At 38.8% G+C, this 20000-nt stretch overlaps 1 protein-coding gene across 3 annotated transcripts in view; it reads left to right on the top strand.

Annotated features, from left to right (window-relative positions):
• cacna2d3a (calcium channel, voltage-dependent, alpha 2/delta subunit 3a) overlaps nt 1-20000 on the top strand; it is a 338457-nt gene that overhangs the window by 134726 nt on the left and 183731 nt on the right. For all 3 annotated transcript variants that reach the window (XM_037536196.1, XM_037536195.1, XM_037536194.1), the window contains exons 7-9: nt 171-231; nt 399-549; nt 6374-6448. In XM_037536196.1, the coding sequence (XP_037392093.1) occupies nt 171-231; nt 399-549; nt 6374-6448 (287 nt within the window). The remainder of the gene's footprint in view (nt 1-170; nt 232-398; nt 550-6373; nt 6449-20000) is intronic.

The following is a 20000-nucleotide window of genomic DNA, read 5'->3' as shown; positions in this document are numbered from 1 at the left end:
ATCACAGATAAAATAACAAAAACATAATGTGTCCAGAGCTAACCTATAGCATGGGAATAACATGCTATAACGCTTACAACTACTGTTTTACATCGGGAACTGCTGGTAATCGAGAAAAGCAAAAGGTAATTAACAGAAAACAAAACTATACAATCAAAATCTGTTTACAGGAATAAAGTGGACGCCAGATGAACATGGGGTTATAGCATTCGACTGCCGAAATCGAAAATGGTGAGTCTACTTTGTGAAAGTTGTAATGCATGTCAAGACCACTATTCATACAAACTAGGACTGTTATAGTAAATTCTGTAATTGTAATCCAGACATATTTGGATGTTAATGCTAAAGGCAAATTGATGGTTAATACAACCATCAGCTGCTGTTGTTCTTGCTTTTAGGTACATACAGGCGGCTACATCCCCTAAAGACGTGGTGATTCTAGTGGATGTGAGTGGCAGTATGAAAGGTCTCAGACTTACTATTGCCAAACAGACAGTCTCTTCTATACTAGATACACTGGGAGATGATGACTTCTTCAACATTATTGCTGTGAGTATGAAACACTTTTTATGTTAACTGAAAATAATGTCAAGCTGATCTGGCAGTAGATAGATTTCATATTATCGTTAGAGTATGTTGTTTATCTGACCAAGAAAGCAATCAGAGAGAGTGCAGGAGAAACTTTATTAAAAAAAATATAACTGAACTCTCCACACACATCAGAGCCGCCACCAGCTGTGAGCAGAATAGGCAGGTGCCTAGGGCTTCTGCATTGCCAGGGGTTTCAACATCATTACTCTGCTTTAACATAAATAGCAAATGGTAAATTGTATTAATTTTTTCATTAATTGGCTGTCACTGGTTATAAAACCCAATCAATGCCCCCACTTAAAGGTGGGCCCGACGTCCGCTTAACCCCTAAAAAACCCAGGCTTATTACATACTGAGGCTTATTTTTTTAGCAACTACAAGGACTAAAATGCAACCTGGCTGAGGTTATAGAAAAGTGTACCTGGCAATTTAAGGTGGAAAATAAATAATCGAACCAAAGTCATTAGAGGTTTGATGTGAAATGGTTCATTTTAGAGACACTTTATGGCTTAATGACCACTTTTACAGTGGGACTGATAGGACCCCATACTGACTACAACAAAATATAGCCAATTACATTTACTGTCCAAAATGAGCAGTGAACCTACACATCCACAGTGTTTATGTATTTTTATGTTATAATGGTAAAATAGTTTTCTTTGGGAAATATTTTGCCTTACTACACCCTGTCTGCACCTCTCCACCATGCATGGATGTCAAAAAACACATTTTAGGCCAAAATTCCTCTCTAAACTATAGTAAAACTCACCAGAAAGCATATTCATAACCATTTAATGTAATAACTTTCTAATATGTAGCTTTTAGAGACAAAAAATATCATCACTGTACTGAAATCTGAATCCCTTACAGTCTATAGGCGGCCCCTGTTTATTAGGTAGCATCTTCTGAACAAAAAATTCATGCTCAGATCTCCAGTCAGGTTGTCTCCCTTTCAGAGGGCTGTAGAGCTCTATTATACTGAGTGTTGTGTGAGTGAAGCACACCTGCCTCTCCAGTGACGAAGAGAAGCACGCTAATTATCAGCAGGATGAAGGCAGGTCTGCCTCTTTGGCCATCACAGTGTGTTTATGTAATCCCAAATTATCTGCTGGGGTTTAACGTTTTCCTGATTTGAAATTATTTAGTGCAGTTATGTACTGAATTATGTATTTTGGAGTATTTGTTTAGTTTTCAAACATATTTGAACATTATCAGTGTGTGGTTCTATAAGAAGGCCTAATTACTATGCACATTCTTGGCTTCTACTGCTGACCGTGAGTCCAATTTACAAGCACTTTTGGAACATTTCTCTTGGTCCATTCTTCTTGAAATTGTCGCATAACGTAAATGACACCCACGGTGTCCGAGTGAGAATGTAACGTGTGAACAGAATCGCAGATGCTCGCAGGTAAAAGGAGAAGAGATTTAATACCTGAGGTAATCAGGAGAATCCCCAGAGGGAGAGAACATACATCCAAGTCCAAGTTCAATCCAAAGTCGTGACACAAAGCAGTCCAGGCAGGCAGAGGTACACAAGGGCAAAACAATACACAAAACCGGGTCAGGAATAGCGAGAAGTCGATACACAGGAGATACACCATAGATAAACCGCTCAGTAATTGCATGGGAACAATACCTCACAACGAGTCCAAGGCAAGGCAAGGCAAGTTTATTTATATAGCACCTTTCATACACAACAGTCATTCAAAGTGCTTTACAAATGAAAAAATACAGAAAAATGTAATTAATGTAAATAAAATAAAATTTATGTAAATTAAAAAAATTAAAAAAAACATAATTAAAACAATAGATTTAGAAGTTAATCAAATTTAAAAGAAGGAGATTAAAAATGAGAATAAAAATAAGAAACATGATTAAAACAATAGATATAAAGAGGTTAAATGAATGAGGATAAGAGTGCCGTTACAGGATAAAAGTGGATTAAACTGAGCTAAAGGCTCAAACATGAAGGTTTTCATTCTGGATTTAAAAGTGTCGAGTGTTGGGGCTCTTCTAATGCTCAACTGGTTCCATTTCAGAGCAGCGTAGCTAAATGCCGCCTCTCCGTGTTTCGTTTTTACCTTAGGCTGCACTAACTGACCAGTTCCTGATGATCTGAGAGTTCTGCCCGGCTCATATTGCTGGAGCACATCTAATAAATATACTGGTCCTGCACCATTAAGACATTTATAGACCAGTAATAGTACCTTAAAGTATATCCTGTAACATACTGGTATCCAGTGTAGGGATTTAAGGATAGGAGTGATGTGCTCCCTTCTTTTACTCCTACTGAGACTCTGGCAGCTGCGTTTTGAATCAGCTGAAGCTGTTTGATTGTCTTTTTTGGGAGTCCAGTTAGGAGCCCATTACAGTAATCCAAGTAAAGTCCCAGCTTATAAAGAAAGAAACAGGAGTCCATCAGGTGCAAGTCGTTAGAATTCCAGCGACTGTGATCGCTGACAGGTGTGGGGGAAGATCACATGATCCTCCCGAGCATTCTGGGAAGTGGAGTCCGACTTCCCCGTTGACTGCGTGACAGAGAAAAACTGAGAAAAATAACAATCAACAAAAACGCAGACATTTTTTTTTTTGACAGGAATGATATTCATGTACACAAGTAGTTCAAATTTGACTAAAACTCTCTGCTTAGCCATGGTAAGTCAATTTTAAAGTTGGTCTCAATGTACTTATAGCATAATATTTTAAGGTAAAGAAGTATTTACCACCCTAGAAATACTCACTCTCACCTGCACCCACACTGTTCTGTGTTGTTACAGATATAATATGAGAAAAGTTACATTAGTTGGGGTCTTATTGGTTCTTTTTCTTTGTGGATTGTTAGCACAGCATGACCACATGTCAACGTTGGAGGTATGACCATATTGTTCTTAAGAAGATGGGAAAAGGGTCTTTGAGGGAAAAAAAAAAAAAAGATTTTAAAAAGCCATATTTTCGACTTTCCATAAAAGTACAGTTAATAAACATTTATTAACCTATTGGTCTTTTATGAGCTGGCCAAAATGGTGTAGACTTTGAGTGGAGCACCTGTCTCTGTCTTTAGGGCCAAGCTGCTTAAACGTAGTGAATTATACAGCCTGTAATTTACTCCATCCACACTCTGCGTGCATGTGGTGTGTGCATATCTGACTACAGTGAGTTCTTTAAAATTTTGCTGATCCTTTAGACAATTTTGTACAAAAACATCTGCCAAAAGCATTTCCCATCATTAGATGTATAACAGAGTATACTTATAATCTTCTAAGCCACTTCTCCTTCTGGGTCCTCTCTCAGTTGTCATTGGGTGGAAGGCTGAGGCAAAATAGGTTAAATAAAAAATCTATATCTATAAAACGGGGCTAAACTGGTGTAGAATGTGTGGCCCTAAACTAAATGTCATCTTAAGATGAAGAAGAAGGCTGGTATGTGATATCTAGATAGAAGAAAAGTTGTAGGAAAGGAAGACATTACAGAGTAATTGGACTTTGAGTGTCAAAGAGGAGAGAAGAAGACAGTAATGAAGGGCAAAAATGTGCCGGAGTTCCGACTAAAACTGAAGGAAAGGGCAAAAAAGGGAAGCCTCGTTCTTCTAATTTTCAATTCAAAGTGGATCATCAATCCAGCAAGTCATATTCTGGGCCAATTACATCACGTTCGAATGAACACATTTGACTTGCAAAAGAGTGTTTTTGTACTCGACCATGCTCCAAGCCATAATATTATCACATCTCAGCTTGATGATCTTTGATGGATCCGAATATTCCCATTTGGTCCCAGGCCAATTTGCCATGCTTCCTTTTCACAAAAATCATTAGCTTTTTCATACGGCATAATACCAAAATCGTGTTAGCAAAATCAAACGCCTTTCTTTTTTAGCCGCGTCAGACGGACCGATGAAACAATGAACGACTCTGTTGCTCATTGTTCTATCAAAATAATAGTTTTTTCAGAGTGCTTTGATCTGAACAATAGTCCTTGTTGTGTGCTGAATAGAGGCAAATGTTTTAATATCATAACTGGTGTGTCCGCACTTGTCGGAGAGAGTGCATCCCGTTGCCTTACACCGAGATTACCGTGGTACACCCGGCATGGCGGGGTAGGACGGCATCGTTTTCTCATTTACTTTGAAGTCTAATTTCTAGTCATGCATTAAATTAACAATATTATCAGAAAAAGCCAGGCGGTTAGTTGGGTGGTGGTGGTGTTGTGCTGGGAGGGGGGTTAAGCCGTGGAGCTGCGGATGGTGGGGAGAGGAAAGCTGGAAGCCATGCAGAAAATGAAGAAGGAAGAAAGGCCTGATTATCTGGGATGGAGGAGTGTGAGGAGAGCACTCATGCCTTACATGGGATCTAGTGCTGTAACTATGAATTAGCTTTTTGGGTACTAGTCATGTTTTTAAGACTAGAACATCTGACATAATGTTGGTCCTCTGATCAGATGTGTATGTGAGCATGCCCTTGAATAGATAGGGAGGGAGGGGTCTAATGTAACAGAGGGTAAAATGTAAAATGAGGTTTTATGCAGTTTAACAGGTTTAAGCAGGACATGCTCATATTTCCATCAAAACATAAAACCTTCATTTATTTAATTTAGAGGCAAAGTGGCAAATAAGTCCAAGTTATTCATAGATATAAGAGAAACAACTTGCAGAACGAAGGGAGAAATCTAAGAAAAGTAAAAACATATGGCTTTCCAAAACTGGCAGTGAACAAATGATTGAAATGTTTAGAGATAGTAGAACTCATAACAAGACTTGGTGTCTACAAAGGTGTCTCCAAAACCTCACCATCAGATAAACACTTATGGCTTTCATCTTTGAGAGGATCAAGAAAATCAAGCTTCAGATCTGAAAAATCCGCAGGTGTTTCTGTCCATCCTTCCACTGTTAGAAGACAATTCAACACTATGGGATTAAAAGGGTGTGTAGCTGTCAAGTAGCTGTTATTCAGAAATGGAAATGGATAAAAATAAAGAAAGAAGCTGCTGGTGTTTTCAGAACAGTGGACTGACCTCAGACCAACTTCTAAGACTGAACTCTGGAGGCATGAAAAAATATCCCTACAAATTCTTTGATAAGGGCTTTGAAAAGACGGAAATCTGTAATAAAGGTGAAAAGGGTGAATGTGCTTAATTCTGAATAGGCTGATATTGGATTAAGCTGTTGAAGCATGTGTATAGTTTTCAGTTGTTTTTTCCTATATATTTTTGTATATATAGGTTGGAAAGCTTGTCAGACTTGCACTGATTTATCAGACATTTTAGCCTAGCCGCATATGTGGGGTAAGTTGTAACATTTGGAAACAGCTGGAAACAGTTTGTTTATATTTTTAGCAGAGATAATCCAACCCCCCCCCCCACACACATGCATTCGAAGTTGCATGTACGCCGTTTTGTAAAATGTGTGTGAATCTGTCTGTGTTAGTGAGGTAATCCTTTTTTGTCTTCATATGGCAATCACTGCTGCTCAGTGTATCTTGATAATTAGGCATTCTTGTTAGTGACATCCTTTTACTGTTAATAGTCCTCTGTGGCTTACACTGATCTGATTACATAGCTAAAACCATGCCAAGTATTTAATTTACTCTTAATGGAGCCTCCCCTCCCTCTCAAATGCTTTCAGACATACACATGCACACACATAAATTAGCAAATTGCCTTCTGAGGTTTTCTCTACAGGTTGCATTGTAGCAACCGCAAGAACACAGAAAACAGTAGCTTTATTTAAAGAAGCAAATAATGAGCCTGTTATAATGCCCCTTTTTCCTTCCTGTACTTTTATGTGCAGTACAACGAGGAGCTTCGTTATGTAGAGCCATGCTTGAATGGAACACTGGTACAAGCTGACGTCACCAACAAAGATGTAAGTGTTTGCTTCCTTTATGTGTGTGTGTGTGTGTGTGTGTGTGTGTGTGTGTGTGTGTGTGTGTGTGTGTGGGCTTGACTGCCTGTCTTTGCCTGTTTGTGTTTCCTGTGGATGTACGCGTGCTGTGCCTGTGTGCTTCTGTATGTAACAGTACTGTGCAAATGTTTTAGGCCATTTGATCCCAATCCGTTTATCTGAGCAGCAGGCATTTGCTTGTTCAATACACTAACTAAAATAAATACAAATAAAGAAATAAACAATACATTATGGCTGTATGCAAGCAAATGTGTTAGCTTGATCACTTCCAGTCCTCTCCTTGAGGAAATGCAGTATTTACAGTTACCATCCAGTACCTGGTTCAGTTACTCAGTCCTTTTTTAAATTTAATCAGGGGCTGCTGATGGAATTCAAACTCTTCAATAGTCAGGGCCCACTGGCAGGCCCAAAGTGTTATTATACAATTCAGTGACCTAAGAATAGCTCAGCCAGTTTGTGTTGAAGTCCCTGTAGTTAATGAATGATGAGCCTTAGTATATAAGTAGCCTGGGATTTTAACAAATCTGGGCAATTACTGGAGTGCGGATAGAAGTCAGGAACCAAAATCGTGGTGTTCTGACTATATTCTTCTAACTAATATGAATACCGAAACAACAACATGCCTATTAGGTTACTAGATATGTAATATATACAAAGATATAAAATGTAAAAATATTAAATATAATTAAAAAAATTTTTGCATTACTGAAGTGTGAACCTGCGATTTCCTCATGATTGGGCCAACACTTTGACGGCTTCGCTGCTCAGGAACCTAGTCTGCGCACTTTTAACATGCGGAGTACAATTTAAAACTCATAGTGCAAAACAACACAGCGCAACAACAACACAATGCTAGTCTGAGTTGGGAAGGTGACTTTAAAAATGATGTTACAGATTACTGTTACATGTTAAAAAACTAATCTAACCGCTGTCTGTGAACTGCAGTTCGGCGCTGCATCCACAAATGCAAGTTAAAACTCTAAATGCAATGAAGAAAACGTATATGAACAGCATCCAGAAACACTGCCGCCTTCCCTGGGCCGGAGCTCGTTTAAAATGGACTGAGGTAAAGAGGAAAGGTTTCCTGTGGTTCGATAAATCAAAATTTGAATGTTTTTAAAAGTCATGGACACTGTGTCCTCCGGGCTAAAGACCACTCAGCTTGTTATCAGCACGCAGTTCAAATGCCAGTATTCATGATGGTATGGGGGTACATTAGTGCACACGGTATGGGTGATGTGCAAAACGAAGCAATTGATCCTCTTCAGTTGCCAAACACTTAGTGTTGTTAAAAGAAGAGGTGATGAAACACAGTGGTAAACATGCCCCTGTCCCAACTTTTTTGGAATGTGTTGTTGGCATCAAATTCAAAATTAAAATATTTTTCGAAAAAACAAACATTTCTCAGTTTCAATATTTGATATATTGTCTTTGTAGCATTTTCCTTAAAAATGTTGCATATCATTGCATCCTATTTTTATTTACGTTCTGCCCAGCACCCCAACTTGTTTGGAAATGGGGTTAGTAATCACACTTTTTTTAATAATGTACCTCTAATCTGTTTACTGTAATGGATTAGTGTTTTGTCTCCTGGTTACATAACACCATTTCATGTATTCCATTACTATTCAGCCCTGTTGATAGCTAGGAACAGTATATTTAGGTAACATTCAGACTTAACAAAACAGTTCGTGAGTAGAATGAGTCAGCTTGAGATAACTCAAATATCCTTATCATTTTTTTATAAGTTGCCTTTTAGTTTCACATCGACCTGAAAGTTTACATTGCTACATGCATTTAGGCCAAGCGCACTCCAAATGTGTGTTTTCACCACAAGATCATTTCTAGTCAGTTCTGTTCCGACTGATAACAGAATGGCACAGCGCTTAGTTATCACTGGCGATGACCTGCGTGTTGTAGTTAATGATATCATTAATGATATCTTACTCATATACGTATTTACTTCAGCAGCACCACAACACTTCCGTAGAAGTAGAAGCAGATGTTTGACACGATTATTATCTGCTAAAATCAAAATAAACAGGAAAAAGGGAAGTGCACACTGAGACCTGAATGGGAATTGAATGGGAATGTAATTATTTTAATTAAATACGCAGCCATGGGAAAAATGTGATGCAATGATGCACTCATCAATAACCTGCACTTTCATCTGTGGAATTGGATAATCCTTAGGTACCCTTCACATATGTTTCCCGCTCTTGAAAAGCTGCAAGAGACATCAGTGAACAGTCTGTCTGTACATACAACAGTTCAAAGGGAGAATAGTGGTAGCACAATATGCTGTATATCTGAGTCCTTTGCCAGCATGAAGTGCATATTCTATTGATATGATACATACATTTATTCTGTTTGTGTCCTTCCACGTATTTCTCATTGAGGTCTCCTGAAAGGTGCAACAGTCGTCTTATAGGGAGATGTATGTAATTCCCACATGGCGGCCTATCTGTAATGTAATCTGCAGTCCAGGCTGTACCATAGACTTTAAACACATTCCTCAGTGGAGTGATTAATACTGAATATCACACTGATATCACAGCTGTCATTCCTGCCCGATACATGTGCTGTCAAAGCCAAATCATAGTCCTCTCAAATCATTCCCTGCCACTGCAGACCTATTTTATTTTAGAATAAGTTCTGATAGTAGCTTTCGGTCCTGTAGCCCTCTCTCTCTCTCTCTCCCCCTTCCTCTCTTTTCTCTCTCTCTCTCTATCGCTCTCGTGCTGTTTCTTTGTCATAAACACATTTTGTCTGTCTCTGTCCTTCTTCTCTTTCTCACTTATTCCATTTCTCTCTCATGAACTCACTGCTTATTTCTCTCTTTCTCTTTCTATTCTCTCTCTACTATCTTTCTCTTTCTCTCTGTCCCCTCCCTTTCTTTTTTTCTCTCCCTTTATCTCTCCTCTCTCTCATTCTGTATTTCCTCTCTCTTCCCTCTCTTCTCTCTCTCCTTTTCTTCTTTACTTACCTCTCTATTTGTACCCTCATTCAGATGTCTTTCCTGTCTCTCTTTGGCACTTTCCTTCCACCGCAGCTCTCACTATTTCTCTTTTTTTGACTCCCTCTCTTCGCTCTCTTTTGCGCTGTTTCTCTCATGTAAACAAAGTTTTTTTCTTAAATGTTTTATTGAGCCCTCCCGCCCGATGACCGCTGGGATAGGCTCCAGCACCCACCCCAAAGCGACCCTGAGGGAGAAGCAGCTTAGAAAATGTGTGTGTGTGTGTGTGTGTGTGTGTGTGTGTGTCTGTGTGTGTGTGTGTGTGTGTGTGATATTGAGAATGGTCCTTTCATGTTGCTCATGATGTGTTATTGAACTGCAGAATTGTTTGCTCCTTTGTGCTCTTGAGTGTGTGTCGATTCTGTTCTTAGCTAAGAACAAAGCCCAAATAAGGGAACACTGAATATTCTTGAAAACTGCATAAGTGGGTTTTAAAAACAAATTTCTTCCGTCTATCCGTATCCCTCTGTCTTTCTCTCCCACTTGCTCCAGTTCCCTCACATAAACACGCTTTGTCCATCTTTCTCTCTCTCTTACTAAATTTCTCTCACATAAACACACTTTCTGTTTCTCCCTTCCTCCCTCCCTCCCTCCATTTCTCTCTCCCTCTCTCCCTCCCTCCCTCTCTCTCCTGCACGGGTAATGGGATCGATGTAGCTGAGGCCGAGAGTGGAAGTTATTACTCTGATTACTCTTGACAAGAGACATCACAGAGGGAGAACAGTGGGAGGGAGTGAGGGTGGGAGGATGCTGGGGGGGGAGGGGGCAGGGAAGGACAGAATGACAGGAAGGTGGAGAGAGGGAGGGGAAAATGGACTGAAATGTGAAACCTATCCTGTTGTTCTCAGTTGAGAGCTTTTGACCAGTCAAGTAAAATTATTCAGCTTCCAGTATCAAAGCTTTAAACCGTAAGACCTGATGGCGGCACTGACTGTGTGTATTTGAGAAATTCTTTCTCTACATTTTTATTGAGCTTAGGACCCGATTCCTACGTCCTTTAGGAAAGGAAATGAGAAAATGTCCTTCATTAAAAGAGCCAGTGGTTTTGGTAAAGGTGTGACCAGGAAAAGCCCCTTTGCTGGGGAGTTACAGCATGTGTAGTAGGACTGTAAATTACTTATTCATGTGTTATTTGAGCCAGACATCTATTTTTATGCTATAAATCTGTCAGATTTTGCAGCCATTTAAATATGTATTTGAGACATTAGCTTGGCTATCTATTTATATGTCTCACCACATTCAATCACTGAGAGCAATATCAAGATGGCCATCGAGTGGACAAACCTGTGCAAAAGAATATTATTTTTATATGTGAATAGTTTATTGTGAGGCATCTGAGTCTCAACTCAGCTAAAGTAACAAAAACGGTCAACAGGAACTTTCCTAACGAATGCAACCAGCTCCCCATTTACCCCTTATTGTTTGCATCAGCTCAACACAGAGTCTCAACATTTCAGTGTTGGTCAGTTGGTCAGTGTCAGTCAGGTCAGTCAGGTTGGTCAGTGTAGTGGTTAACACCTCTGCCTTCTACACTGTAGACTGGGGTTCAGTCCCCACCTGGGTCAGCACCCTACACTATACCAGTAAGAGTCCTTGGGCAAGACTCCTAACACCGCCTTGGCCTGCCTGTGTAAAATGACCAAATTGTAAGTCGCTCTGGACAAGAGTGCCATAAATTTCACGCACAACAGTGCCCAAGTGTCCAAGTTAATCTGATAATACCTTTTAGTAACTAAGAATGCCTGAGTTGATTTCCATTCTGCCTGCAAAAAGAGGAACAAGCACTTGGTCAGTGTTCTTAAAGTACTGTCAATGTCCACGATACGCTCGGAAAAGCATATTGCATATAGTGATGAAACGTGACATAAATATTGCCCAACCGCAGAACACTGCATAAAATTAAGTCATTTTACTGTAGTATTGAATCTCACCTAAATAATGACTGTATTATCTACACGAACATTATGATTGGAGCGGTATTGGCCGGTACTTAATAATAAAGTGCACGGACTGGGTCAGAGGCAAGAAAAGAGAAGGAAACAGGAATGAAACCTCTCTACTTTTAAATATTTACAGTATGTGTATATGCAATATTATTCTAGGTCTTTCACCTGGCCTGGTTCAGCAAACCAGCGGACTCTTCTAAAACCTAGAGTTCTCGTCTTTAGTCTGCCAGCATTCCCAGGCAATCAGAACCCCTGAGAGGCTGAGAACGAAGTAGCAGGGGAAGAAAGACACAAACAACCCAGCCACTGATTTAGCTGAACACGTATGAATTAAATTTGCATACATTTGGACTTAAAGTAGCCTGATTTTCAGAGACAGCCTTTTAGTGTTCGGCTTCCCATTACCAGGACTAGCAGAGAGCTAGTGACAGTCTAAGTGTGTTCACATTCAAAATGTCTTTAGCTAGAACAAAAACCTTCAAGAGAACAGAATAACAAGCCCTATCATTCATTTAGCTTCCTTTTAGTGAGCTAGTCTCAAATGCGGCTTTAATCGCAGTGGGTTGAGCTCAGTAAGGCTCCTGCTCTGTATCACTGAAATGAAGGTTAAAATGAGAGAAGAAAAATAGGCAAAGGGAAGAGGAACAGCAGGTGCTCCAGTGTCTGAAAGTATGCACCTGCTGACTGGAACATTAGGAGATTTTTCTTTTCCCCTCTCGCTCTCTTCCATTCCTTGTTCACTCTCCCTCTACAAACTATTTTAATACACCTCTTTAAAATTGCATTAAATGACTTCTCCACACCACGTCCCCCGTTTTAAAAAGCCTCCCTCGTTCTTTTGAAGTAGAACGATTGTAAAGTTGAGTTTGAGATGTTCCTGCTGCTTCAAAGTCACTGTGGAAGTCACACTAAACTTTGCCTCCTGACTTTGATAGCGAAGCACCCTGCCCTCTGACATCCCAGGCAGGTGATTGCTGGTAGTCTTATCAGTAGGCTGATGGGTAAGGTAGTCCCTGGATATCTGTGAGTTGTTTTGGTTTGCTCTTATCTTCCAGACGAGTTAGAGAAGTCATTATGCTATCTCTCTCACCCTAGCCCCAAAGGTTAGAGTGGAGGTGGTCAGATAGCACCTCTTCCTCTCTTCCTCACTCACTGGCTCCCTCTTTCTCCCCTTCTCCTTTCCTCTCTCTCTGTTTCAGCTTCTTCCAACTCACTTTCTTCTCTTGCAAGGTGCTTCTGTCTCAGTCTTTTGGAATAGTTATTTTGTGATCTATCAGTCTTACAAGCTACCACATGAATAGGAACGTAAGTCACACATCAGTCTGTTTTATTGTTGACTCTGATTAAACGAAAAACATAAACAACAACAAGCGCTTACACAATACGTCACAATACATCCGGCAAAAAAGGACGCTTCCTCATGCATTCCTCCAAGCATTCTCATGGATGTGCACATGAAGTAACTCCTTTAAAGTTGGTGACAAACTTAAACGAGTTAAAGGAGCTATTTCTAAATTGATAGCTAAAGGTTTTATAGTATTTAAGTTCTTGATGCTCTCTAACACAATGTTACCCATTCACCAGAAGTAATAGGAAAGGCAATATAGCTGTTTTTGAATGCTTATCAGTTATACAAACAAACCTACCGCATTAGTTTAAGCTGCGGTTCCCCAAAAAGTGCAAAAACAATTAGCTATTCAAACTTCTGTTTAAGTACAAGGCAAATATTGAGATAGTAATAAGCTACAATGATACAAAACCATAATTTAAAGGCTTCTTTCTGTTAGGAAGCGGCTGTCTGAAACACTGACCCCTAGTTGTTAACTTGTGAAACTAATAATAAGCTCAAGTTTTTTCATTATTTTTTTAATAAGGTTGAAGGATATAGATTTATCATTAAGTGATTGTTTAAATTGCTGCCCCATGTTTTCATGCCACTAATGAAGGACAGTTTTAGTCCAGAGGTGGAACCACAGGAAGTGAAGTTGCATCTCTGTCCCTCATTGTGAGCAGTTAAATCCCATTGTTTTGAAGTAAAAGTGACCCAAGGCCTGAAAATCAATGTGTGTAACATTAAGAATGATCAGTGCCAAAACACACATTTTATGCCAAAAAAATAAACATTTTGTGTTTTACTGACAAGTATTATGATTTTATGTGTGTACAATTGTGTGTGCAGCTGTGCTACTCGTGCTAGAATGGTTAGCATTTATGAGTCATGCTCAAAATTAGCTAAAATTGTCACAACTGAAACAGTTTTTCCAAAAATTTCCAAAATTTTTCCAACATTTGGTAGTTTTGGTAGGGCCATGATTTAGGTATTTTTGGTAGTGACAAAATGTAATGTTTGATTATTTATTTTAATAAAATAATAATGTAATGCAAAAAATAAGTATAAGGTCACTTAAAGAGATTAAAAGTCAGTTAAATTTCCAAAAAGTGTTTTGAATTTTGAACCAGTTCAGTAGAGTGATCCATATATAGTCGTGGATGGGGTTGCTGTGATTAATCACAGTGTATGATTAGTTACCCTACTCATTTTTCATAAATGCTAATTAAAATGCAGGTCAATACTCATGTAGGACATGTACAAACTTATGTATATTCTAAATACTTTATATACACTGTTACACAAAGATTAAGCCTAGTTCTGAACTATGCAGCTTTCTGAATGAGGTTCTCCATTGAAAAGAAAATGTAGTCCAGAACTGAAAAACTTAGTTCTGAAAAAAGTTAGAAGAAAATTTTTAAAAAAAGCAAAAAACAAACAAAACAAAACAGAAAGCAGTAATTTGTGAATCACCTTTGCTCTGTATTTAAACAAAGGCAGTACAAAAAAACTAGTTTTATCTTCTCAACTTCATTGTTTGTTGTAAATATACACATATTCTGAAGTTGACGCCTGCAACACTTTCCCAAAAAGGTGGGACAGGGTCAATCCAAGACTAGCAATGTTGTGAAAAGATTTCATAAGAGGTGGTTTGACCCCTTACACGGCCAGGCTGAGTAACTCAGCCAGTTTGCATGGAAGTCCCTGTACATAATGAATAATAACCTTAGTATGTCAGCATGGGATATTAAAGGGTTACTCATGCTTTACTATAAAAGTAGCACCCAGGAAGGGCCTGTCTGTGCATATAAAGCAAGGCTAGAAACCACAACTGAATGCCCATGACCTGCAATCTTTCACATGGCACTGCATTAAATGCCAGCATGCTTTTTTGGTGAATATTACTTCATGAGCTCGGGAATACTTTGACAAACCACTGACAAGAAAGGCTGTTTCTTGCGGCATGCATAAATTCAAGTTTAGACTGTACAATATACAGTGGAAGCTAAATGTTAACAATGTCCAGAAACACTGCCACCTTCTCTGAGTCAAGCTTTGAAATGAACTGATGGACAGTGGACATGTGTATTGTGGTCTGACAACTTAACCTTTCAGATTGTTTATAGAGGTCATGGACATTGTGTTCTCTGCATCAAAGAAGTAAAGGGCCATGCAGAGTGTTACTAGCAAGAAGTTAGAAAGCCCAAACGTCTATTGTGGTATGGATGTGTATTAGTGCCTATGGCATCGTTACATCTGCGATGGCGACTTTATGCCTTTTGACACTGTAGTTTTCAGAGACATCCACACTTATTTCAACATGTCAATGCCAAACCATAATCCAGACACAACAACATTGCTGCATAATCAGAGAATGTGGGTACTAGGCTATTGAAAATGTATCATGAAGTGCAAAATTGAACAACAAAGACCCCTTATCGTTGCACTGCTGGGAAAAAATGCTTTCAAAACAGGAGCAATAGATGTCTGCAGTCCACAATGCTTTTTAAGTGCTCTTGAAAGAGAAAGTGATGTAACAGGGTTTTTGGAACATGATGCCGGCATCATAAAGTTCATAAGAAAAATCATCAAATATCCTGTTTTCTGTTCATTAAATATTAGTGTTTTCAATTTATTACAAGACACAATTTACTAATCACTGCTTTATATTTTTACTTGCATTTCATGTACTGTCTCAACTTTTTTAGAATTAGATTTGTAGTTTATCATACTGTGAAAATGTCAAATCGACCAAACCTCTAGGCGTGAGACCATCTAATAATGAGTCACAGTTACTGTTGGTTTGTCCCATCAGTGGACCAGATATGTTGTATCAGAGAAGAGAGAGGCCTTAAGCAATCTGTAAGGAAAGCTCACTTTGAACAGTCACTTTGACATTGAGAAAAAGCAGGCAGTGCCAACAAAGCAATGCCAATAGAAGACAAATTAACATGCGAGTATCACTGTTAGTGTGGAATATTTTTTATGACCTATTCTCTTCTAGGGCAACAGAGATCAGGTTGCCCACCAAAGTCTAACTCAAAACATCCAATTAAAACTTTCTTGAAGAACTTGTGTAGTAGTCTGTAGGCACCCTGAAAAACAACAAACAATGCCTGCAGCACTGAATTAGGCCAGATCCCATTCCTCATTATAATTCTAAAACGGGATGATCAATTATTGGCCTTGTGTAAGAGGAAACAACCTAAAATTCTATTTCACTGCGTTGCCTTCAGCAGGTCCTGAAACATACTGTAAGTTGAGGAAAGTGCAGCACAGATATTGGTGTGATGGAGTAAATCGCTTCAGACTGGCTGAGCTGATTACTTTGTGAATGGCATTAGTGCTAAATGTATGTATAAAAAAACTATTTCTAAATACTTTATATACACTGTTACACAAAGATTAAGCCTAGTTCTGGATGAGCTTTCTGAATGAGGTTCTCCATTGAAAGGAAAACGTAGTCCAGAACTGAAAAACTGAAAGTAGAACTGGAAGTAGAAGTGGCCAAAAGTTTGTAGACACCTGCTCGTGCAATGTTTCTTCCAAAATGTTAATAGGGTGCGAGTCCCTCCATTTCTAACAACAAACTAGTAACAGCCGCTAATCTTCAGGGAAGGCTTTATACTAGATGTTGGAACATTGCCGTGAGGATTTTATTGCATTCAGCCACATGAGCATTAGTGAGGTCATATACTAATGCTGGATGATTTGCTCTGGATTACAAATGACACTACAACATTATACCCCTCTTGCTGATGCTTGGCGTTGGGCATGGTGACCATAGACACTTGTGCGGCTGATCCAGAGCTTCCCATTCTCTTTGAAGTGCTTTTCTATGGAGATTAAACAAGCTGTGAATGCTCAATTGGACGCTTTTGTTAGCTGTTGATGCACCTTAAATTACCTGACCACAAGGTGCTTTTCCACTTGTCAGTATGGTACAGCACGGTACACTAGAAAAAAAAAAGGCTCTAAACGGTCACTGAGGTGGTTCCCTCAAGTTCCAATTATATTTTTGAAGTTGTAGTGTCTCCATACATGCTGCCTTTACTCCAGCCTTTTTATTCTATTGTTCTGTTTAAAACAAAAGGTTATGGAAGGGTACAAATATGTCCTTTATTCGAAGTACATAATCAGAGCTTAAAACCATTGTCCTAACTTTAAAGGTGCCTTTACATTGTTTGTATTTTGATGAACAAAAATGACAGTGTACTGTTATTAATCCACAGTTTGTGTGGTCATAAGATTTCTGACGTGATGCTGGTGATGACGGTAACACTTTGTTTGAAGTGTGCCTCCATAACATTCATATCACTTTACATAAACACTTCATAACATGTTCATGAATGCTTAAATCAACATTCATGAACTTTTTACGTTTTACATGATATTACAATGTAATTTTACCGAAAGATGTTTTACAAAATAAAAGTCCCCATTTTTAATTTTGAATATTTTTGTTTTCAGTGGAACTCCTCATTTCTGGACTGCCAGCATAAAAATGACCTGGCTTCCTCCCTTTTTTTCCATAAAAATGACCTGGCTTCCTCCCTTTTTTTCCATAAAAATGACCTGGCTACCTCCCTTTTTTTCCATAAAAATGACCTGGCTTCATCCCTTTGGAAAGAAAGTGTTTTCACACTTTTTTTTTTCTCAAGCATTTGTATTTTGCACTTCTTTCTACTTTTTACTCTATTCTTTAAAAATGTACTGTTAATTCAACAGTCTACATGTAAACTAAGTTTAACTTTCTTGGGGTAAATACTAACACTGTTATCCCAATTACTTCAGAGGTTTATCACTTACGGTTTTGAAGACGCGACAAGTATAACTGTGCATTGGTTACCCTGTGTAACCAACACTTTTGTGGTTAAATGTGACATGCACTATTATCCCAAGGAATGATTCCTTTTTTTGCATTACTTCAAAGTGCATTCAAGTGGTGAGTCTTTGACTTTCCTCACTCAGGGTGCTGATAATTTTGTAAGAAATGTCCTTTATAAAAAAAAAAAAAAAAAAAAAGTTGAAAGTCTAGGTAAAAAGTGTGAAAGCACTTTCTTTCCAAAGGGATGAAGCCAGGTCATTTTTATGCTGGCAGTCCAGAAATGAGGAGTTCCACTGAAAATAATACTTAAATAAAAAATGGACTTTTATTTTGTAAAACATCTTTCGGTAAAATGACATTGTAATATCATGTAAAACACGTATAGTTTACGAATGTTGATTTAAGCATTCATGAACATGTTCTGAAGTGTTTATGTAAGGTGATATGAATGTGTTGTGTCGACACCCTTCAAATAAAGTGTTACCGTGTTAACAGTAGTAACAGTGGAGATGACTCAAGGCCTGGTTTAACATAAACATTTGCTTTTGCGTGTGGAGTTACACTGTTGTCTTCTTATAAGGTGATTTTGTGACCAACACATGATGATTGTGTGATGACGGCATTTGAGCAATCACTTTTTCAAACTTTTTGGTGATGTGCTACTTGAATCCTGCTACGTAACACTGACACAACACTACAATCACTGATAACTGTCATGAGAGATGCTGTAATGTTTACATTACTGCTTATGTCACATTCTAATTTTGGTGTGTACTCTGACCAGCAATCATGATGTCAGGTATGATGACATTTACAGTAATAATATAACATGACACTGTTATATTATTATATGAATCTGTCATGACAACTAATGACAGTATGTGACATCTTCCATTACCTGTTACCTACAATTTATCCTTCCACTCCAGCTCAGCTTACCTGTAACGAGAAGGGTTATTATGTTCAGCACAGGTACTCTGGCATGATAGGGGTCTCTAAATTTCTCAAAATGTGTAATTGTCTATTGGTGACATTGGTGACTGTACTGTACCTGTCTTGAGGAAAAACACCTCCATCCAGAAGGGGTGTCTAGATACTTTTGGACAAATAGTGTCTGTATCTTTACTTCTTCATGACATACTTCAGTCAAGAATGATTATTTCATTCAACATCAAACATTATTTTTCTGTGATGATTCTCGTGACATAAGAATAGAGGTTCTGTTAACAAAAGTAAACAATGGCTTCTTTTAACACAACTACAGGAGTAGTGCTTGATATGTGCGTGGCAGGATCTCTGCAGCAAATTACGTAAATATGATGGCACAAAGATCTCAGGCACAGCAGTCACAGTCTGCAGACGAGCCTTTGTGGACCGCATGGCAGAGATAGTTAACCTACTGCCTGTGTGGGCCTCAATTGCTTCAGTCTGTTGAGGCAGTGCCTCGCATAATTGGACAAATGTTGTTTTTGAATTGGGGATGGTTAGTTCACTTGCAGAGACTGTTGTGCCTCAGGACCAGGAGTGGGTAGAGTAGCCTAAAACCATCTTTAATTAAAAGAATCCTTATTTTAATGAAACAATGACTCAAGAGGAAGTAAAAGTAGCCCACGAAAACACCGAAAACAACTTCAGAAGGAGCAAAAAAAAGTGTCAGGTCACAAAACAACTCAAGAGTTTTCTATAGAACTGCGGTGGAACTTCTTGGCACATCCAGCATCTGAAGCTTGTTAGGTGTTTTGGGGGATATGTTGGTCTTAAAAAAAGCTAAAGCTTGAAAGCAAGAGGTGTGAACAACAGCGAAGCGGTCCAACTGCTGTCACCAGTGGAACAGAATGAACTAAAACCCAAAAACAGAATTAAAGATTAAATGCCTTACGGACAAAACCCCAACACTCACTTGAATATACACAACAGTGAGTTGTCTGAAACTAAAATCAAGGCCTCCAGAGAAGTATCATCATGGTATTTTAAATCTGCAAGTATTGTAGTAATACTCTGATTCATTATTTAGATGTTTTCTCCAAGGACAAGTTAGCTCTCCCATTGGTTAGGTCTTCAGGAGCTGAGCTGAGGGCTTAATGAGCCAGATTAACCATAGGCATATGGTAGACAACGGGTAGAAACAATCACTGTACATAAGTGTAGGCCTTCTGGAAGTCTTAGGCTCATCAGTCATTGCGAGTATGAATGGTCTCCTGACTAGTGCATTTCAGTCAGTTGTTAGAAATGGAGTACAGCAATGACAGCGCAAAGCCAGAGCTCTTTACTGAGACACTGTAAAGCACTGTTCAGACGGGATTAGTTTTGCAGGAGGAGGTGGGGTAATGCAGGTTTGCCACAGTTTGTGTACCGATTAGCATGGGATAAGAAATCTCAGTATAAGTGACAGA

The sequence above is a fragment of the Pygocentrus nattereri genome, chromosome 29 (genome assembly GCF_015220715.1).
Source record: "Pygocentrus nattereri isolate fPygNat1 chromosome 29, fPygNat1.pri, whole genome shotgun sequence".
In the NCBI taxonomy this organism is placed as follows: domain Eukaryota; kingdom Metazoa; phylum Chordata; class Actinopteri; order Characiformes; family Serrasalmidae; genus Pygocentrus; species Pygocentrus nattereri.
Note: the sequence above shows the minus strand (reverse complement) of the source record. Positions and strands in the feature narration are given on the sequence as shown.